The sequence below is a fragment of the Paramacrobiotus metropolitanus genome, unplaced genomic scaffold, assembly GCF_019649055.1.
Source record: "Paramacrobiotus metropolitanus isolate TYO unplaced genomic scaffold, Prichtersi_v1.0 Parri_scaffold0000128, whole genome shotgun sequence".
NCBI classification, from domain to species: domain Eukaryota; kingdom Metazoa; phylum Tardigrada; class Eutardigrada; order Parachela; family Macrobiotidae; genus Paramacrobiotus; species Paramacrobiotus metropolitanus.
Genome location: NW_026570348.1, coordinates 146,692 through 162,542, shown reverse-complemented (window position 1 = coordinate 162,542; position 15,851 = coordinate 146,692). Strand labels below are relative to the sequence as shown.

General features: G+C 45.1%; 2 protein-coding genes across 2 annotated transcripts; one reads left to right on the top strand and one right to left on the bottom strand.

Moving 5' to 3' along the window:
• Nucleotides 1–214: 214 nt before the first annotated feature.
• Nucleotides 215–4,782, bottom strand: LOC129598723 (mediator of RNA polymerase II transcription subunit 15-like). The gene is made up of 10 exons (XM_055496754.1): nt 4,494–4,782; nt 4,335–4,419; nt 4,178–4,229; nt 3,236–3,670; nt 2,580–2,740; nt 2,243–2,511; nt 1,941–2,167; nt 1,684–1,796; nt 1,292–1,610; nt 215–1,092 (listed from the first exon to the last, which is right to left on the bottom strand). Exons 1-10 carry the CDS (start codon nt 4,556–4,558, stop codon nt 665–667), a joined length of 2,154 nt encoding a protein of 717 aa, XP_055352729.1. The 5' UTR covers nt 4,559–4,782; the 3' UTR covers nt 215–664.
• Nucleotides 4,783–4,962: 180 nt separating this feature from the next.
• LOC129598722 (UDP-glucose:glycoprotein glucosyltransferase 1-like) lies at nt 4,963–13,460 on the top strand. The gene is given in 8 exon segments (XM_055496753.1): nt 4,963–5,854; nt 6,502–7,115; nt 7,118–8,201; nt 8,690–9,009; nt 9,236–9,577; nt 10,303–10,945; nt 11,357–12,005; nt 12,697–13,460. Coding segments are annotated over 8 exon segments (4,725 nt in total). The 5' UTR covers nt 4,963–5,363; the 3' UTR covers nt 13,279–13,460.
• Nucleotides 13,461–15,851: the final 2,391 nt, after the last annotated feature.

The window sequence follows — 15,851 nt, the reverse complement described above, 5'->3', positions numbered from 1 at the left end:
TACAATAATAACAAAATCACAGCAAAGCTGCCAAGAAAAACAACACCCGGGCACTAATTTTTCTCGATGTAGCTGTTCCTCACTTGAACACGTCGTCGCTAGTTACTGTACATAATAATTATTAAGTTAATAATTATAAAGAAGCCGTTATAGGCGTTGTGTATACCATAATCTAAATGAATAATCCATTCCAGATGAAGAGGAACAGCCAACACACAGTATGAGACAGGTTTAATTGTGGGGATTCGAAAATAAAAATAAATACACCGAAAGGATGGTCACCATGACCGAAAAGCCGCTGCAGTAAAGGCAAAACACAAGCCATAAGTTCGTCTTTTAAGAGCCTAACAAGAATCAATTCAAACAGCGGCAACAGGTCGACATGTATACGAGTACAGTACATCGGAATTTCCAGATTAATGGTAGTAATCTACATGCATATTCAACTACAATAATTTCCACAACACCTTCTAAACCAAAACTTGCTAATACAGTACAATATACTGTGTCTACCAGGTAGGGAAATTATCACAATAAATTTCCCCTAAGAAGCGCGTAAGCCGTACTATGTTGCGCTCCAGGCTTCACCTTTTAACATGAAGATAACTTGGGTATATCAGCAAATAAAATCATTCCGACAGTACGTCGGCCAAGCGTTAAACCATCAACTGCGATTCTGCACAGCCACCAGACTCTGCCTCCATCCATCCATCAGGTCAACCAGACTGCACCCGTTCCCCGCTCCCAATCCCGTGAAACATTCCCACATGACACCGCGGACATCTTTCAGGAACGCCGACTCCCCATACGCCGCCACATCCATATCCCGGTAGTCGATGAGCGTCTTGGGATAATCCAGGGGCACCACGACACCCACGGGCGGGACAACCGCCGCCTCTGCTCCATGGTTCTTCAGTCCGCAGCAGAGATATAGCACCTTTGCATCGCGGATCAACTCCCCATCCGGGTGCATATCCACATCCAGGATGATGTCGAAATCCCGCTGCAGATAGCCGGCTTCCAGCTGCAGCGCCGCGGGAATTTCCGCTGCCCATTTGGCGATCTGTTCGCTCTCACTGGCGATTGATAAACCTGCAATCAATCCCGGATTCGCATTAGCTTTACCGAATACAACTTTTCCTGCAATCACACTTGATATCCCTTTTTTATCAAAGGTAAACTGTCAACAAAATATATTACCGGTTTAAAAATGAACTCGGCCATAATTTTTCCGTTATCATTTTTATTCAGTATTCTATACAACATTTACTGTAAAACAGATTATTCGTACCCATCTCCTCATCGGCATCGGACAGATCCTTCTCGGCATCCGGTTCGGCGTCACCGTGCCGCCACACAACCCCATCATCCAGATGCGCCGGTAGACGCGCACGCCAAGCCTGACAGAGAGCGGAGAACTGTTCGCCTTTGAGCTCCGTTAGCACTCGCGATAACACCTCAGCAACGGGCTTGAGAGAGGGCCGTTCCACCCGGACTAGCGCATCCGGCACGGTGTCCGCGCCAATTAACGGTGTTAATCCCGGCAGACTGCCCGGCGTCTTCTCCTCCAACGGGGATCCGGCCGATGATTCCCCTAATCCCATTCGCTCCTACACAACACGGGAGACTGATAGTTCCGCGCCAAAAGCGGGAAAAACAGAAGTTAGTACGTTCTAGACGTACCCAATTAAAGTTTCTCAGGATGCCTTCGCATTTCAGCAGGACGTTATAAGGAACGAACTTCTCGTAAATTGTTGTTTGTAAACCACGGAGTCGTTCCAGTTGTTGGTGTCGTTCTGGAAAAAAACAATAAATAAGAACTAATTTGCAACAACAACAATCGATAATGATACGACATGCTAGCAAAACTCCCACATTATGCTACAAAAATTAATATTGTATCATCCCGGAAAACCAGTCGCCCGGCGCTGGTCACACACCTGGATCGTTGCGAAATTTCAACAGCATCCGTTGTATGACATCCTTAAACTTTTGCAATTCCTCCAGCTTTTTCTTGTACAGCTCCGATCCGATGGGTACCGTGTCCGGGTTGATTTCGCCGGCCGGTGACGGTGCCATGCCCGGCTGATTGGACGGTGGGCCCGTCATGCCCATCGGGGATGATTTGGGCGGCAGAGCCACCACAGAAGGCGGTCTGGCTGTCGTTCTACAAACACAAAATCGTCAGTTTCAGTTTAACGATAATATTTAGATTAGTTTTTCTCTAAGGATGACACTGTACCCGCTCGCATCCGGTTGCTGTGGGATGTTTCCTGGCTGTCCTTGACCGGGCGGCTGGCCCACCGGTCCACTGGGACGGAACTGCGGGTTCGGAGGAATGGGTGCACTGATCAGCTGGGTTAAGAGCGATGGTTGTTGGTTCAGCTGCGCGGCGGACGGTGGCGCGGCCGGCTGGTTGGGCATCATGGGCATGCGGGGCTGCATGGATCCCGGGTAGGCGGGAGCGTTGTACGGCTGGTTGTTCTGATTGATCATGCCTTGATTGTCCCTCTGCAGAGAGTCGTCACAGGTTAGGTAAGGAATGCCACCATCAGAGAACGAAGGCCAGCGACGCTTACCATGAGCATGGCGGCATTGGCCCGTTCCATGCGAATACGCTCCTGGTGCTGGAGTAGCTGCTGGCGCATTTGCTGCTGCTGCTCCGGAGTCATATTCTGTGGGACGGCTGTGCGAACGCCTTCGGGATAGGGACCTCTCATGCCGGGTTGGCCGCTCGGGACTGCAATGACAACAGAAATTGAGAGGGAATGGCACTTAAAAGAAACCGAACAAACAATAAAACGCTCGTATAGAAAGGAAAAGTCGATCCACCAGTAGCCACCATAGTTAAATAAGGCGATAACGAACATATTTAAAGAGAAGGCATTAAAAAGCAAAATATGCACTAAACAACTTGATTTCCGGAGAAGAAAAGATAAGGACATTTTGTCCAAAAACGTCACAAGGCCAGCTAACTAAAATAAGATGATTCTTCTTCATATAACAAGTCAGTAAGTATTTTTTAAGTGAGTAATTAGCTGAATAAAGCGACAAAAACATATCGAAACTGGAAATATTCGTTTATCAGAATAATTAAAAGTCTGCAAATAAATAGAAGTAACGGAAAATTTATTATTGCATACATTATCAGAAATAACAAAAAACCAGGGACGCACAAAATACCGCATCAACAAACACGAATGTACCGATACTGTCGGGAATGTGATGAACCTACACTGCTGCATCGGTTGTCGCTGCATCATCCCCGGCTGTCCCTGCATGCCCATTCCGCCGCTGGCCATCATCATCGGCCGGCCCTGCTGTCCCTGCATCCCGGGATTCATCATCATGCCGCCGCCCACATGCTGCGGCTGGGGATAGCCGGCGCCGGCGGGCGGTTGTCCAGCGAACTGTCCCATCTGGCCCGCTTGTTGGGACGGCGGCTGATTGGGATAGCCCGGCATCATGCCGAAGTTCTGTCCCGGCGCCGCTCCCTGGCCCGGCATCATCCCCATGGGCGGCTGGTTGGGGGCTTGAGGGAGCTGCTGCTGCTGCATCTCGCCTCCGGGATACATGGGCGGCTGGCCGGTGGACTGCGGCTGCTGGGAGGGTGCGCTCATGCCTGGACCGGTTGGTTGCTGGCCGGTTTGATGCTGGGCGCGATTGGCCACTGGAATAGAAAAAAATTGTACTCATTTTCAGATCCAAATCAAACGTAAACGCAGGTCTGCGCAGCTAATTTTTATGAATACTCGTACATGTGTTAATTTTATCATTTTATTTAGTTTTAGTATTGATAGTTCTGCTATTACTGACATTAATTAATAATAATTCATTAACATATCATTTTACGTAATATTATACAAATTATGAAAACTGAAAATTAATAAAAAGTAAACAAAAAGCGCTGGATAGAACAGTAAGGAAGTTGCATATTAAACGATTAAACTAATTGTAACATGCAAGTACTTACTGTAACTTTGCACTACAATGTGAGGCGTTCAAATGAAATTAATGGAATTCAACGATATTTAAAAATCTCATTGTGCACTGAGAACCGAAAAAGTAAATTTATGTCTTCTTCTATTCGTACCAAAAGTCAGGCAGTATTTAAGTATTCACCAGTTTTATCGGTGACCAACTCCATCAACTAGATGATTGAGTGATTGGCACTTACTTTGTAGTGGAACTTTGGTCAGGCATGCTTTGACATAATTAACGTATTCCTCCTACAAATCGCAGAGTTAGCGTTGGAACATCTTTCACAGCGTTCTCAACTGCACCATTCTCTGGTGAGAGAGAACAACGCAAAAAAGGCTCTACGCACGACGCACCCTGCTGGTAGCTTTCTGGAAGATCCTGCTCTCCAGTTCGCTTGCTGAGATGTTGGTGCCAGGAGTTTTGTGCAGGATTTTCTCCCTGTGCAATAACAGTATTATACTATCAGAAACAATGGCAATACTACAGAACTCACAACCAGTCCCAGAACTTACATTTCCGCCACGCATTTCTTGCGAAAATCCTGACTCTTCCAGTCCATTGGCATTCCTTGATTCATCCTCACAAGTCACATCCACGCTGCGGCAGCAATCTGACGCTTACCAGTCCATTCGCTCGATAAGAACAGCCAAGAATACGGATTTATACAGGATATCAGTCAAAGTTTGCCGACTTCTGGAATTTATGCAGTAACTTTTCCGAAACAGGATTCAAAATTATTATTAAAAGCAGTTAGAAAAGTCAAAAGATCAGAAATATTGAAACCCTACTCAATGTTCTGCCTTTAGGGCCTAAAGGCAGAACATAGGGTAGGGTTTCAATAGTGGATGCCTAAAGTTTAGGCATCCACTGTTGTATGTTACGGGCAACCGCCAACAGACGGCTGCTTGGGAGGGCTGTCACGTTACACATGAATCATGATGTGGTGAACGAAAAAATTCCATTTTGATTTATTTTCTTGTTTCTCATCTTCAGTTTCTGCAGAACTTGCCGTTACTTGCGGAATGAAAAATTATTGTTTTTGTGTTGAATTTGTTGATAAATTTTTTTCTGTTATTGTGATAATTTCGCTGAACTTTTTCGTTCCTTGTTCGTGCAGGACCCTGGCACCCTGCTGCTAGTAAAATTGCCGAGGCCTGTGTTGTGCGTGGATTTGTTGTGACTGGCGCGTGAAAACGACCCACGTCATTTCCCTTTTCATTGCACCGCCGCAAGGCACCGCACTACTCTGCCGATCGTCGAAACGATCCGTCCACACTTGCGTGGCTCTCATTCTACTACGTGCCTGACGTTCCGAATATCTCCTTATTTATGGGATTTCTGTGAGAGAAATCTACCGTCCTGATCACCGCACATTCCCCAAAATGAGGCTCCGCAGCGTCTTGCTGCTGATGCTTATATCGCAATTATCCCTGTTCATCAATGCCGAGAACGCCATCAAGCTAAAATCCGTCACGGCCAGTCTCTACACGAAATGGCACGAGACCCCGCTGCTGGTGGAAGCCAGTGAGTTTTTCTACGACGAGAGCCCGACGCTCTTCTGGAAATTCTTGGAGCACTTGCATCTGCATGTGGGCACGGCACCGATCGTCAGCGACAAGGAACAGTATGATATCGCCGTGGAAATCGGGGAAGTGCTGCTGTCGCCTGTCCGCCAGAACTTTCTCCTCTTCGCCCTGGCGCTGCGCTACTATTCGGCGCGCATTGAGATGTACCGACAGATTGTCGATTCGGAGAATATCGTGCGGGACTGCGCGGATGTCGTCGTGGATTTCGGGAATGGGAAACGCGCGTGTGGACTGGAAGAGCTGCAGTGGAATTTGGTGGGATTCCGCCAGCAACAACCCGCCAACAGGTGAGATTTATAATTAGCTTTGTACGTACAAAACGGCAGCAAAGATTTGGAAAAATATTTCTCGAGGCAGGGAAAAATTTCAAATTTGGCAATCATTTCTACAAACTGAACATTGTTTTTATCTAACTCGCCTTTTTCGCGCAGTATGTTATTCACTAGGCAGCCAGCGCACTACGATTTTCGTGTTAATTTGACTGCAACTGATTTTAGCTTTTGAGTGTTTTTTTCTTTGAAGACGGTTTTCTTCTGGCAGATGCATGCCGGTTTTTGTAATCTTTGGTCATTTATCATTGGTAAAACATGTTTTCATCCAAAAGCACGGAATGTGCATTTAAAACTGCGAATTTAAATCTCGGAAACTCATTGGAAGGTTTTTTTACTCATGGAAAGCCACTGTAAACATCTTAAAATATTTTAATAGGCATCTTGGTTATTATAAGAATATTCCGTATTTTTTAATAAAAGCCAGAATCAGGAGACTCTCAACATGGGTTAGTTATTTCAGTACCATAAGCATATGGAAATACCATATGCTTACGAATTACGGTAAATAGTGAATATAGATACGCAGATAATCATGGTACATCTAAGCTGCTTTCTTTCAAGAAAATTCGCGTCAATTTTATCTTAAGATTGACAATTTTTAGGCCTCTTCTCATGTCCATCGACCATCATTTCTCACCGCCCCGCCCCACCGATGCCACCATCATCGTTTACGGCAACATCCTAATCCCTTCCTTCTACCAGACGCACTCGTTTCTCGAATCCCAGCCGGATATCCATTACGTATTCCGCCACTACCTCCCTCCGAATCCTCACCCATCCCGCGTCCGCATTCCCGGCTACGGCGTCGAGCTGGCCATCAAATCCACGGAATACAAAGCACAGGATGATAGTAAAATACAGGAAGGCGACGCCGCTTCCACCGCCGATCTGAGCTCCGATGAGGAGCTGGACGCCGACATTGAAGGTTTTGATTTCGGGATGTTGAAGAACCGGCTCCCGTTGAAAAAGGATCAGCTGGAGCAGTTCAAATCGTATCTGCTGCACAGCTCCGACACGGAGCTGACAGCGTTGAAAGCCTGGCAGTTTCAGGATATGAGCTACCAGGCTGCGGAAAAAGTTCTCAAAGTGGCTAAAACGCACTCCGGCAGCGCGACAGATGCCCTGAAGACGCTACGGGATTTGAGCCAGAACTTCCCGACGCAGGCGCCGACCCTCCTGCGCATCCCGGTGCGCGAGGAAGTCAAGGGGGAGATTGAGCGGAATCGGGAGTTTTTGCGCATTATCTCAACGTCGAAGCCGGCGGTTCGGCGTTCCTGATTAACGGCGTCTCGTACGAGACGGATTTGTTGGATGCATATACGTTGTTTGATAGCCTACGCGAGGAGAATAAATTGTTGGAGCGGTTGCACGATCTGGGCATCCGGGGTCCGGATTTGTCCGCCATCTTGGAGATGGATTTCCGGCCGTCGAGTAGCGCCAAGTACGGAGTAGATTTCCGGCATCCGGCGATGAATTTTGTCAATGATCTAGAGAAGGATGCACGATACTCGGAATGGTCGGCCAGCGTGCGCGATCTTATTCGCCACACGTTTCCACCAACGCTGCTGAAAGCGATTAAAAAGAATTTTTATAATCTGATTTACGTAATGGATCCCGGGACGCCGGAGAAGAACGGTGAGATTCTCCGGTTACTGGAATCATTTTACGTCCATAAACTTCCGATTCGTATGGGCTTGGTCTTTGTTACGAATCCCGATGCCAGTGTACACGGGAAGACGGATGCTTCGCTGGCCGTGTACAATGCTTTTAAATACGTTGAAGAGAAGAAATCAGCCTATGGAGCGTTGTCGTATCTGACGGATTTGTACCAGAAATTGTCGACCGTTGAAAAACTGACACCGGAAGCGGTTATCGCTCACTTCGCTGGTAAATACCCGAAAGAGAGCGCCGATATGGTATTCGGGGAGAAATCGCCGTATGAAGATGGCCGCAACGATGGACGAGCGTTTGTGGATAAACTAAATCTGGGAGTCCTTCCGGTGGCGTTGTTGAACGGCGTTCCGTTGGATCGATCGAAGCTGAATATGGAGGAGTTTGAAAATGAGGTGCTGGTGGAGATTGTCAATGTATATTCCGTGCTGCAGCGCGATGTGTCGTCAGGTGAGCTGACGGATTTCTCCGATGTCGTGGCGCATATCATGGGCAAACCGCATGTTGTTCCGCGATTGAATCCGCAAATTTTAAATCCAACAGCGTATAATGTACTGGAGTTTGGTGGGAAAAGTTTGGATGCGTTGAATTATACGTTTCAAGCGTTCCAGCACCTTCTCCCCGCTGATCGGTAGGTTTGCATTGCAGCAAAGCACGAACAGGTGTTTTTGTTTGCTTTGTAAGGGATGCAACTTTGTTTTTGAAAGAAGAAAATGTCTGGATTTCTATCTGCGTTTATTTTCTTGAGAAATACCTAGTGACAACAATTGTTAGTTGGTAAAAATATCTGTATCTTCTGCGAGTCGATATTATTACTAAATAATTTTTTCATAGCGGTAACCGATCAAGTGACGGGGACATCGTGCCGTTGTTCTACATTCTTGGTCTTGTTTGCTGTAGTTAGATTTAAACGGTGCATGAAAATCATTTACAAAAATAGAATGTGTCGATTTACACAGGTAGGATGGATCTAACAAAATATGTATTTCAGCCGTTATCTTGTATGCCAGACGGGAAAAAAACCGCTAGAACGTCATACTTTTGTGCTATTAAACGATTTTTAGAAATGTGCATGCCTTCAAACGATAACAAGGGGAAATCATTTAATAATTTTACCAGGACTGCGACAATGGCTGCCGCTTCGTTTTACCTGGTTAAGCACGAAGATGAAGGTCCGTACCCGGTGACCATGTGGGTGGCTGCAGATCCGGAAACGTCTGCCGGTCGGGATCTGTTCTACACCGCCGTGAAACAGAGTAAAACCAGCAACAACCTCCGTGTGGCCTTTATCTTCAACCCGGGGAATGTGCAGTTCGACGGGTCAAGCCACCTGATCACCAAAGCCATCCAAGTGGCGATGGAAACGCAGACGGTTAATATGGCACGGAATTTCGTTACCAAATTGCTCAAGGAGGAGAACGTTGCCGAACTGCTTGCAGGTGAGAGAAAAGGTTCTGTTTGTACAAGAAGAATACTCTCCTCGTAAAAAAAAGATCACATCTATTTTTTGGAGAAAATGTGAAAAATAATCCGTTTGATCAGGAAAAAATTGAAGAAAAAAAACTTTTTGATGACAAAAAATATTGTATTGTATCCGCGCTGAAATACACGACGAAGCACTGCATTCGTCATTAATTAGGACGCCGGCGTTTTATTATTCTTTAGGCATGAAAACGCTGCAGGATTTCGAAGTAAATGGCATGGATATGGCGGCATTTAATTCCGGATTGAAGGAATTATCGTTGGACTTTTTGAAGATCCACAGCCTGTACGCTCAGCAGCAATTCAGTCTCAAACCGGGCGAATCTGGCGTTGTCGCTAACGGGTATATCATAGCTCCCGTGACTGATGATTTCGGCGCCGATGATTTCCAGTTGTTGGAGAAGTTCACCGGGACGTACGGTGCGACGAAGCTGTCGACGGAACTCAACCGACTGCATGTTTTCGCCTCGGCTGAGCAGGTTTCCGATGTGGTCATGATGACGTCCGCTGTTCTGAGTGGATTAGGTACTGTACAGTAATCGAGTAACAAGCAAGAATTTAGAAGGTGCTTAAGAATATTTTTTTTCATTAATGAAATGGCAGGTATGTACTCTCGAAAATTATTGCTGACGCTACAGCATTCTTATTCTTTTCATATGTGGAAATCTACCCTTAATGCTTCGGCTTGTTAATATCAAAGTAATTTTCAGGACATTCTTTATTGTTTTAAGATAAGAAACAATTTTTAAAAACCAAGGTTCGTAGGAGCGAGTCATTTTTTGACGTGACTTATTATTTTTGACGTTTCTTGTTCGAACGTCTGTTTGAAAATGGTTTTTCGAATCTGTAAGCCTCTGTACTTCGAAGTTTCCCAAGGATTTCTTTTTTACTGGTTATTTTGTCCGGTGTGGTGAGCTGACTGAGCTCCGCCGCTCCGAATTGGCTGATCTCATCATATCGATAATACTCGTATAATGCACGTTGGAATGCACGATACGTAGTGTACGGGCTGCTTATGACAACCGTGATGGCACCGCTTCAGTTAAGTACTTATATGATACCAAGTCACTCGCATAATACTTCGAAATCTTTATTGAGTTAAGTTTTAAAAATTGAAATGGTTATTAGTGGTTTTAATTTTGATGGCTCCTGTAACTGTATGTTTTTTTTGTATAAAATAACTTTAAGCCCAGAAAGACAAGACAGCACAGATGTCGTAGGAGTTAAGTGAAGCGTTTGTGTTAATCTAGGGAACACGGAGGAGGCGAAGAAGCGTCTGAAAGTGTTGTACAGCGAAACAGAGCATTCCGTAGTGAATATCGACGCCCGCAATCCCGATCGACCGGCGTTTGACATAACCTTTATTGCCGATCCACTTTCCAAGGAAGCACAGAAAGTCACTCCGCTCCTGATGGTCCTGCACGAAACGCTCAACTGTCGCATCCGCATCTTCTTCAACTGCCGTGATAAACTGTCGGAACTGCCGCTGAAGAGTTTCTACCGCTTAATTGTCGAGTCCAAACTGACGTTCTCGACGAACGGCTCCATTGCGGCGGGTTATGCTGTGGCGCGCTTCCCCGCTCTGCCCCATACCGCGCTCTTAACGATGAATCTCCAGCCACCGGATAACTGGCTGACGGAAGCCAAGTATGCCGTGTACGATCTGGACAATATTCGCTTGAATGAAGTGGACGGACGCGGGGTGCACGGGGAGTTTGAGTTGGTGAATCTGCTGCTGGAGGGTTCGGCCAAGGATCAGAGTACAGATCAGCCGCCCCGCGGGACGCAGTTCATCCTGGGGACACCGTCCAGTCCGGGAATGGTCGATACGATTGTCATGGCGAATTTGGGGTATTTCCAGTTTAAGGCCAATCCTGGAGCGTGGATTATGAAGTAAGTACAGCGTGTGGAAAAGTTCTTCTTTCTTCTGAAAGTTGTTTTACAATTTTCGTTTTTTGCCGTAATTTTTACTGGCAATTGGCAAATATGTTCAATATAAAAATTTTTGCTGTCACGAAATTACTGACTCTGAGTTCGGTGTTATAACATAATACCTGCGTGTGCTAACGTAATACATGGACTGTTTGGGATAAGAACTGACTCTTGTGATTGCATTTTGTTGTACAAAGTGGATATTTGGGAGTTGGTTTCGTATAGCATGGATATTTTGAATATTCTTTTTTGTAAATATTTTTTTTCGTATAGAATGGATATTCCGAAATAATTATCCGATTTTTATAATAAAACTTCGGTAATCTGCATTTTTTTGGTATTTTTTTCAACCTTTTGAATATTTTTCTTTAGATTACGAGAAGGCAGATCGCGCGATATTTATAATTTCGCCACGACCGAAGGCACGGAAAAGGACGGCTCAGATGCCGAACAAGTGCGTGTGGTCGTCAGTTCCTTCAGCACGAAAATGCTGACCATCAGCGTCCGCAAACGCAGCGGCATGGAACGCGAAGACGTCCTAAGTGAGGCGGCCGCCAGCGCCGATAAGAAAGCCGGCACCGGCATCCTAGACTCCATCTCCAGCTACTGGCACAGCGGGGAGGACGTGGCCACGGTCACCGCACCGGAGGACGATGTCATCAACATCTTCTCCCTGGCCAGTGGGCATCTGTATGAGCGCTTCCTGCGGCTGATGATGTTATCCGTTGTTAAGAACACCAAGACCCCGGTGAAGTTCTGGTTTTTGAAGAATTATCTGTCGCCGCAGTTTAAGGAATTTCTCCCGTACATGGCCAGTCATTATGGGTTCCAGTTTGAGTTGGTGGAGTATAAATGGCCGCGGTGGCTGCACCGGCAGTCGGAGAAGCAGCGGTTGATTTGGGGCTATAAGATTTTGTTCCTGGATGTGCTGTTCCCGTTGTCGGTGAAGAAAATCATCTTTGTGGATGCCGATCAGATTGTCCGAGCCGACATGAAAGAGCTGCGGGATCTCGATTTGCAGGTATGTACTGTAAACAGTCACGGCTATGAGAACCAATGCTACTATTTTAATAAAAAAGAATTATGCAGTATTTTGAGAAATTACATTAAGTCTGATGAAGAGCAGTAGCTGTGTTTGCGGTTCCGGAATATTCCCGGTTAAGTAATTGTTTCATGACGAAGAAACGGACTCGTATGTGCTTTGTGACGTGGGTGTTTTTCGTAGTTCGTCGTAGTACAAAGGTTGACAAATGGGGTATTGCATCTTTTCGATGCAACGTTATTGCTACCAATCATTAGGCCTGGCTGTTTCTGTAATTGCTAAGGTTTCCATATTTTTACCTGCAGTAGGGCATACTGATCATAATAACTAATTAAACAAGATGTAAGAAATTTGACCGTGTTTTATTATACTTATTACATTATACAGGTATCTGATATAAAATGCATTACGCATGTACAGTACATCGTATTGTATAAACTCGCGTGTTTGGACGTTAGTTCAAGATTATCTTTTGATAATTAACAAAAATTTAGATTATCTTTTGCTAATTAACTAAGTATAGTAGTACCTTGGTAATCATTCAGTCAGTGGATGAGTGCACAAAATTGTACCTTACAGAATATTTGGAAATGCTGATGCTCGCTCGTCGCAATCGACCTGTAACATATTCTGCCAGCTTTACTTTTAGCTGTGCCTTTTTCTTCTGTAGGGCGCTCCGTATGGTTACACACCGTTCTGCGACAGTCGCACGGAAATGGACGGTTTCCGCTTCTGGAAGTCCGGCTACTGGGCGACGCATCTCGGCCACCGGAGGTACCACATCTCCGCGCTGTACGTGGTGGATCTGGTCAAATTCCGCAAGATCGCCGCCGGAGACCGCTTGCGAGCCCAGTACCAGGGCCTCTCCCAAGACCCCAACAGTCTGTCCAATCTCGACCAAGATTTGCCGAACAACATGATCTTCCAGGTGCCCATCAAATCCCTCCCGCAGGAATGGCTGTGGTGCGAGACCTGGTGCGATGATCAGTCGAAAACCTGGGCCAAGACCATCGATCTGTGCAATAATCCCCTGACGAAGGAGCCGAAATTGACCAGTGCCATGCGGATCATCCCGGAATGGAAGGGATACGATGACGAGATTCGTGAGTTGCTGGAGCAGTTTTATGCGGGGAAGGGCGGTGGTGTGGTGGGCGTGGTGGAGCCGCGGATGGAGGAGATGAAGGAGGATGTGCAAGAAGAGGAGAACGAGATTCCCATACATAATACCGCACATGGACATGTTGAATTGTGAAGTGAAGGGAATCGTTGCAATTATATTCCGGCATATTTCCGTTGGACGTTAATATAATGAGATTGGCACATGTGATACGGAGATATTGTGCCGACACGTTCATTGTTTTGTTGCGCTTTTGGTTTTATTTGTTTTTTATTGGGAAAATGTTGGATTCAAATGTGAAAAAAAAACTGTAGAAAGACTGGTTTGGATTTGCGGTATATCTGTACGTACCCTGCCATACGACACTGAGTATCTAGAAGTACCATACGACACTGAGCATAACAAGTAGGAAGTAGGAAGATTATTTTGACCTTTGGATCGTTTTTATTGGTAGCGGATTATTTTCACTTGCCCACTCTTCTCACTGGATGCTTTACTAAATAATTTCAGCTACTATCATACTGTAGATACGGTTAACCTGCTCAGATTGTCGAATATTGTTTTTGTAGTATTATGCAGTTTCAAGTACAAAGAAGGACACAGTCATAAGATGATGATGTGGTCGCTAACAAACGATGGTGCCGTCACTACAGTAGCACTGGTCGCAAGTTATGCTGTACACCTGGCCACCGAGGCCGGCCAAGGAGTTGCCAATATCCGCAGCCGCGCGGGCGCGATCCCAGCTGGACGTGCGCGGTCGGTAGGCGACAGGAGCGGGTTCATAATAAGTCGGCCGGTATGCTACAGGTTTAGGATACCCTAGAGCGACCGACACCAACATCAGCGCGACGATAAAGACTTTTGATCCGTCCATACTGAAAACACAGAAAACAAACACCATAAAACAATGGGTCATCTATAGGTAACTGCAATAAACTGTTTTATTACGACTCGTTAATTTCAAGTGCATTTAATTTATTGATTAGCATGTCGACACAACAGGGGCGAAACATACGGTTCACAACTTGTCAGATAAATCTGCCAGCATAATTGCCGATAGCTGAACACAGCGAAAACAAGTTGACCTTTTGAAGCTTCCATTATTTCGGGTTCTGTAACGGCTGATTAATTGTGCAAGGAAAGGTGATGTATTTTTTGGAAATATAAATTATGGCGTTCTTTAAATTAATTGTTAATCAAAACTAATATTTCTAATAAACTTGCTACAGTTTGTTAAGGGCTCCAAGAGCACGGCTTTGGGAACTTAAACGCTCAAAAATTACAATCTTAACTGCATATTAGCAAAAACACAATTATCAACAAACCTGTGCTGTGAATGCAGATATAAGTGGTCTGAAATCACACAGCGTGCTGCAGAATGCCGGCGACTTAGTTACGTTGGCCTTAAATGAATTGTATGGAATCCACGTCAAAGTGAATTGAACAACAATGAACTAATTTTTTCTGTTTAAGTTATGTGCTCTCGCTCTCCACTGTGCTACAGTTTAAATAGGCGGATAACCAGTCATTTTTTAAAAGTTAACAAAGACGTGGATGCCTAGAAGGTATCCAGATTCGATCATGCGATACCGGCAGTTTGGTATACCTTTGCCAAAAATTCGTTCGGAGTGTCAGAGTTGCTGTCAAAAATAACTGAATATCACTGAAAGACGAACAGGGCCTTGATACGCAGTAACACAAGAAAAAACAACACTGTTATCGAGCAAATTGTTACGTTACATATTATAAAGAGTTGCAAGGTGCTTTCGGTAGGTATTGCTGTGAAATCGTGGTAGGTGTACTTACAATACAACATGCGTTCACAGCGTAATTTTGTGTGACATAGGTACAGTATTGATGCAATTCGTAGGAAGTATACAACGTTGCTGGCACTCCCCGCAATTTACCCCAACGGCGAAAATGAAGCACCATACGATGTCCATTTACGAAGTTCAGAAGAAAATTACAGTGGGAAAACATAGTCCGCACTCCGCAGCTTATAGTGGAATTATAAAAATTGTAAAGACAGCTAGCCGGTAAAATGAACGGAAATTCATAACGCGATGGAATAAGGAACAGCTGGATGGTCTTATTGGTCATACAAATACCACCGCTACAATACCTATAAAGATAAAGACAATTATAAGGACACCGCCGTTAAAATGTACTTAGCTTTTGTAATAAATTGTGCCTCTTGAGAAATATCTAGAAGTGCCAGATTAATAAAGCTTAAGTTCATAACTAATTTCTTATCAAACATGAAATTTTAAAGACCGATTAGTTGCAGTTCTGAACTTCCCTTTACATGCTTTACATAGATAATATGGTAGTACCCGATTTACTGTGAATCCGGTGGCGGGAAGAATTTTTGTAAGTGGCCCCTTTAAACTTAAACAGAATGTCCGAATAGGACATTAGGGTAGTGGTTCCAGTCATTTGTGCGCACTCTGTACATTAGATGATGCTGATGCATACGGTGTTTGAATCATAATTTTTATTGTAATATTGTCTTGCATGCACGGGTTATCACAACAGCATTAATAACTGAAACGAACATTACTACATCCACTCCTCCATTATCCTTTAAAAATATGCGCCTGGTAAGAACCCCGTCGGCTTCGTTCCGGGGCCATCATATTGTAGGCGCTGTCCGGGGCGGGCATGCCGCGTCCATATGAGTAATCGTCGGCATAGGCATAGGGGTGTTG

What these genes read in the sequence shown, in the direction of transcription:
- LOC129598723 (XM_055496754.1), bottom strand. Translation starts at nt 4,558, where the DNA reads ATGAATCAAGGAATGCCAATGGACTGGAAGAGTCAGGATTTTCGCAAG. An exon ending in TCCAGAAAGCTACCAGCAGG is followed by an intron (nt 4,230 to 4,334) that starts GTGCGTCGTGCG and finishes TGCGATTTGTAG; the next exon opens with GAGGAATACGTTAATTATGT. An exon ending in GAAATTTCGCAACGATCCAG is followed by an intron (nt 1,797 to 1,940) that starts GTGTGTGACCAG and finishes GTTTTTTTCCAG; the next exon opens with AACGACACCAACAACTGGAA.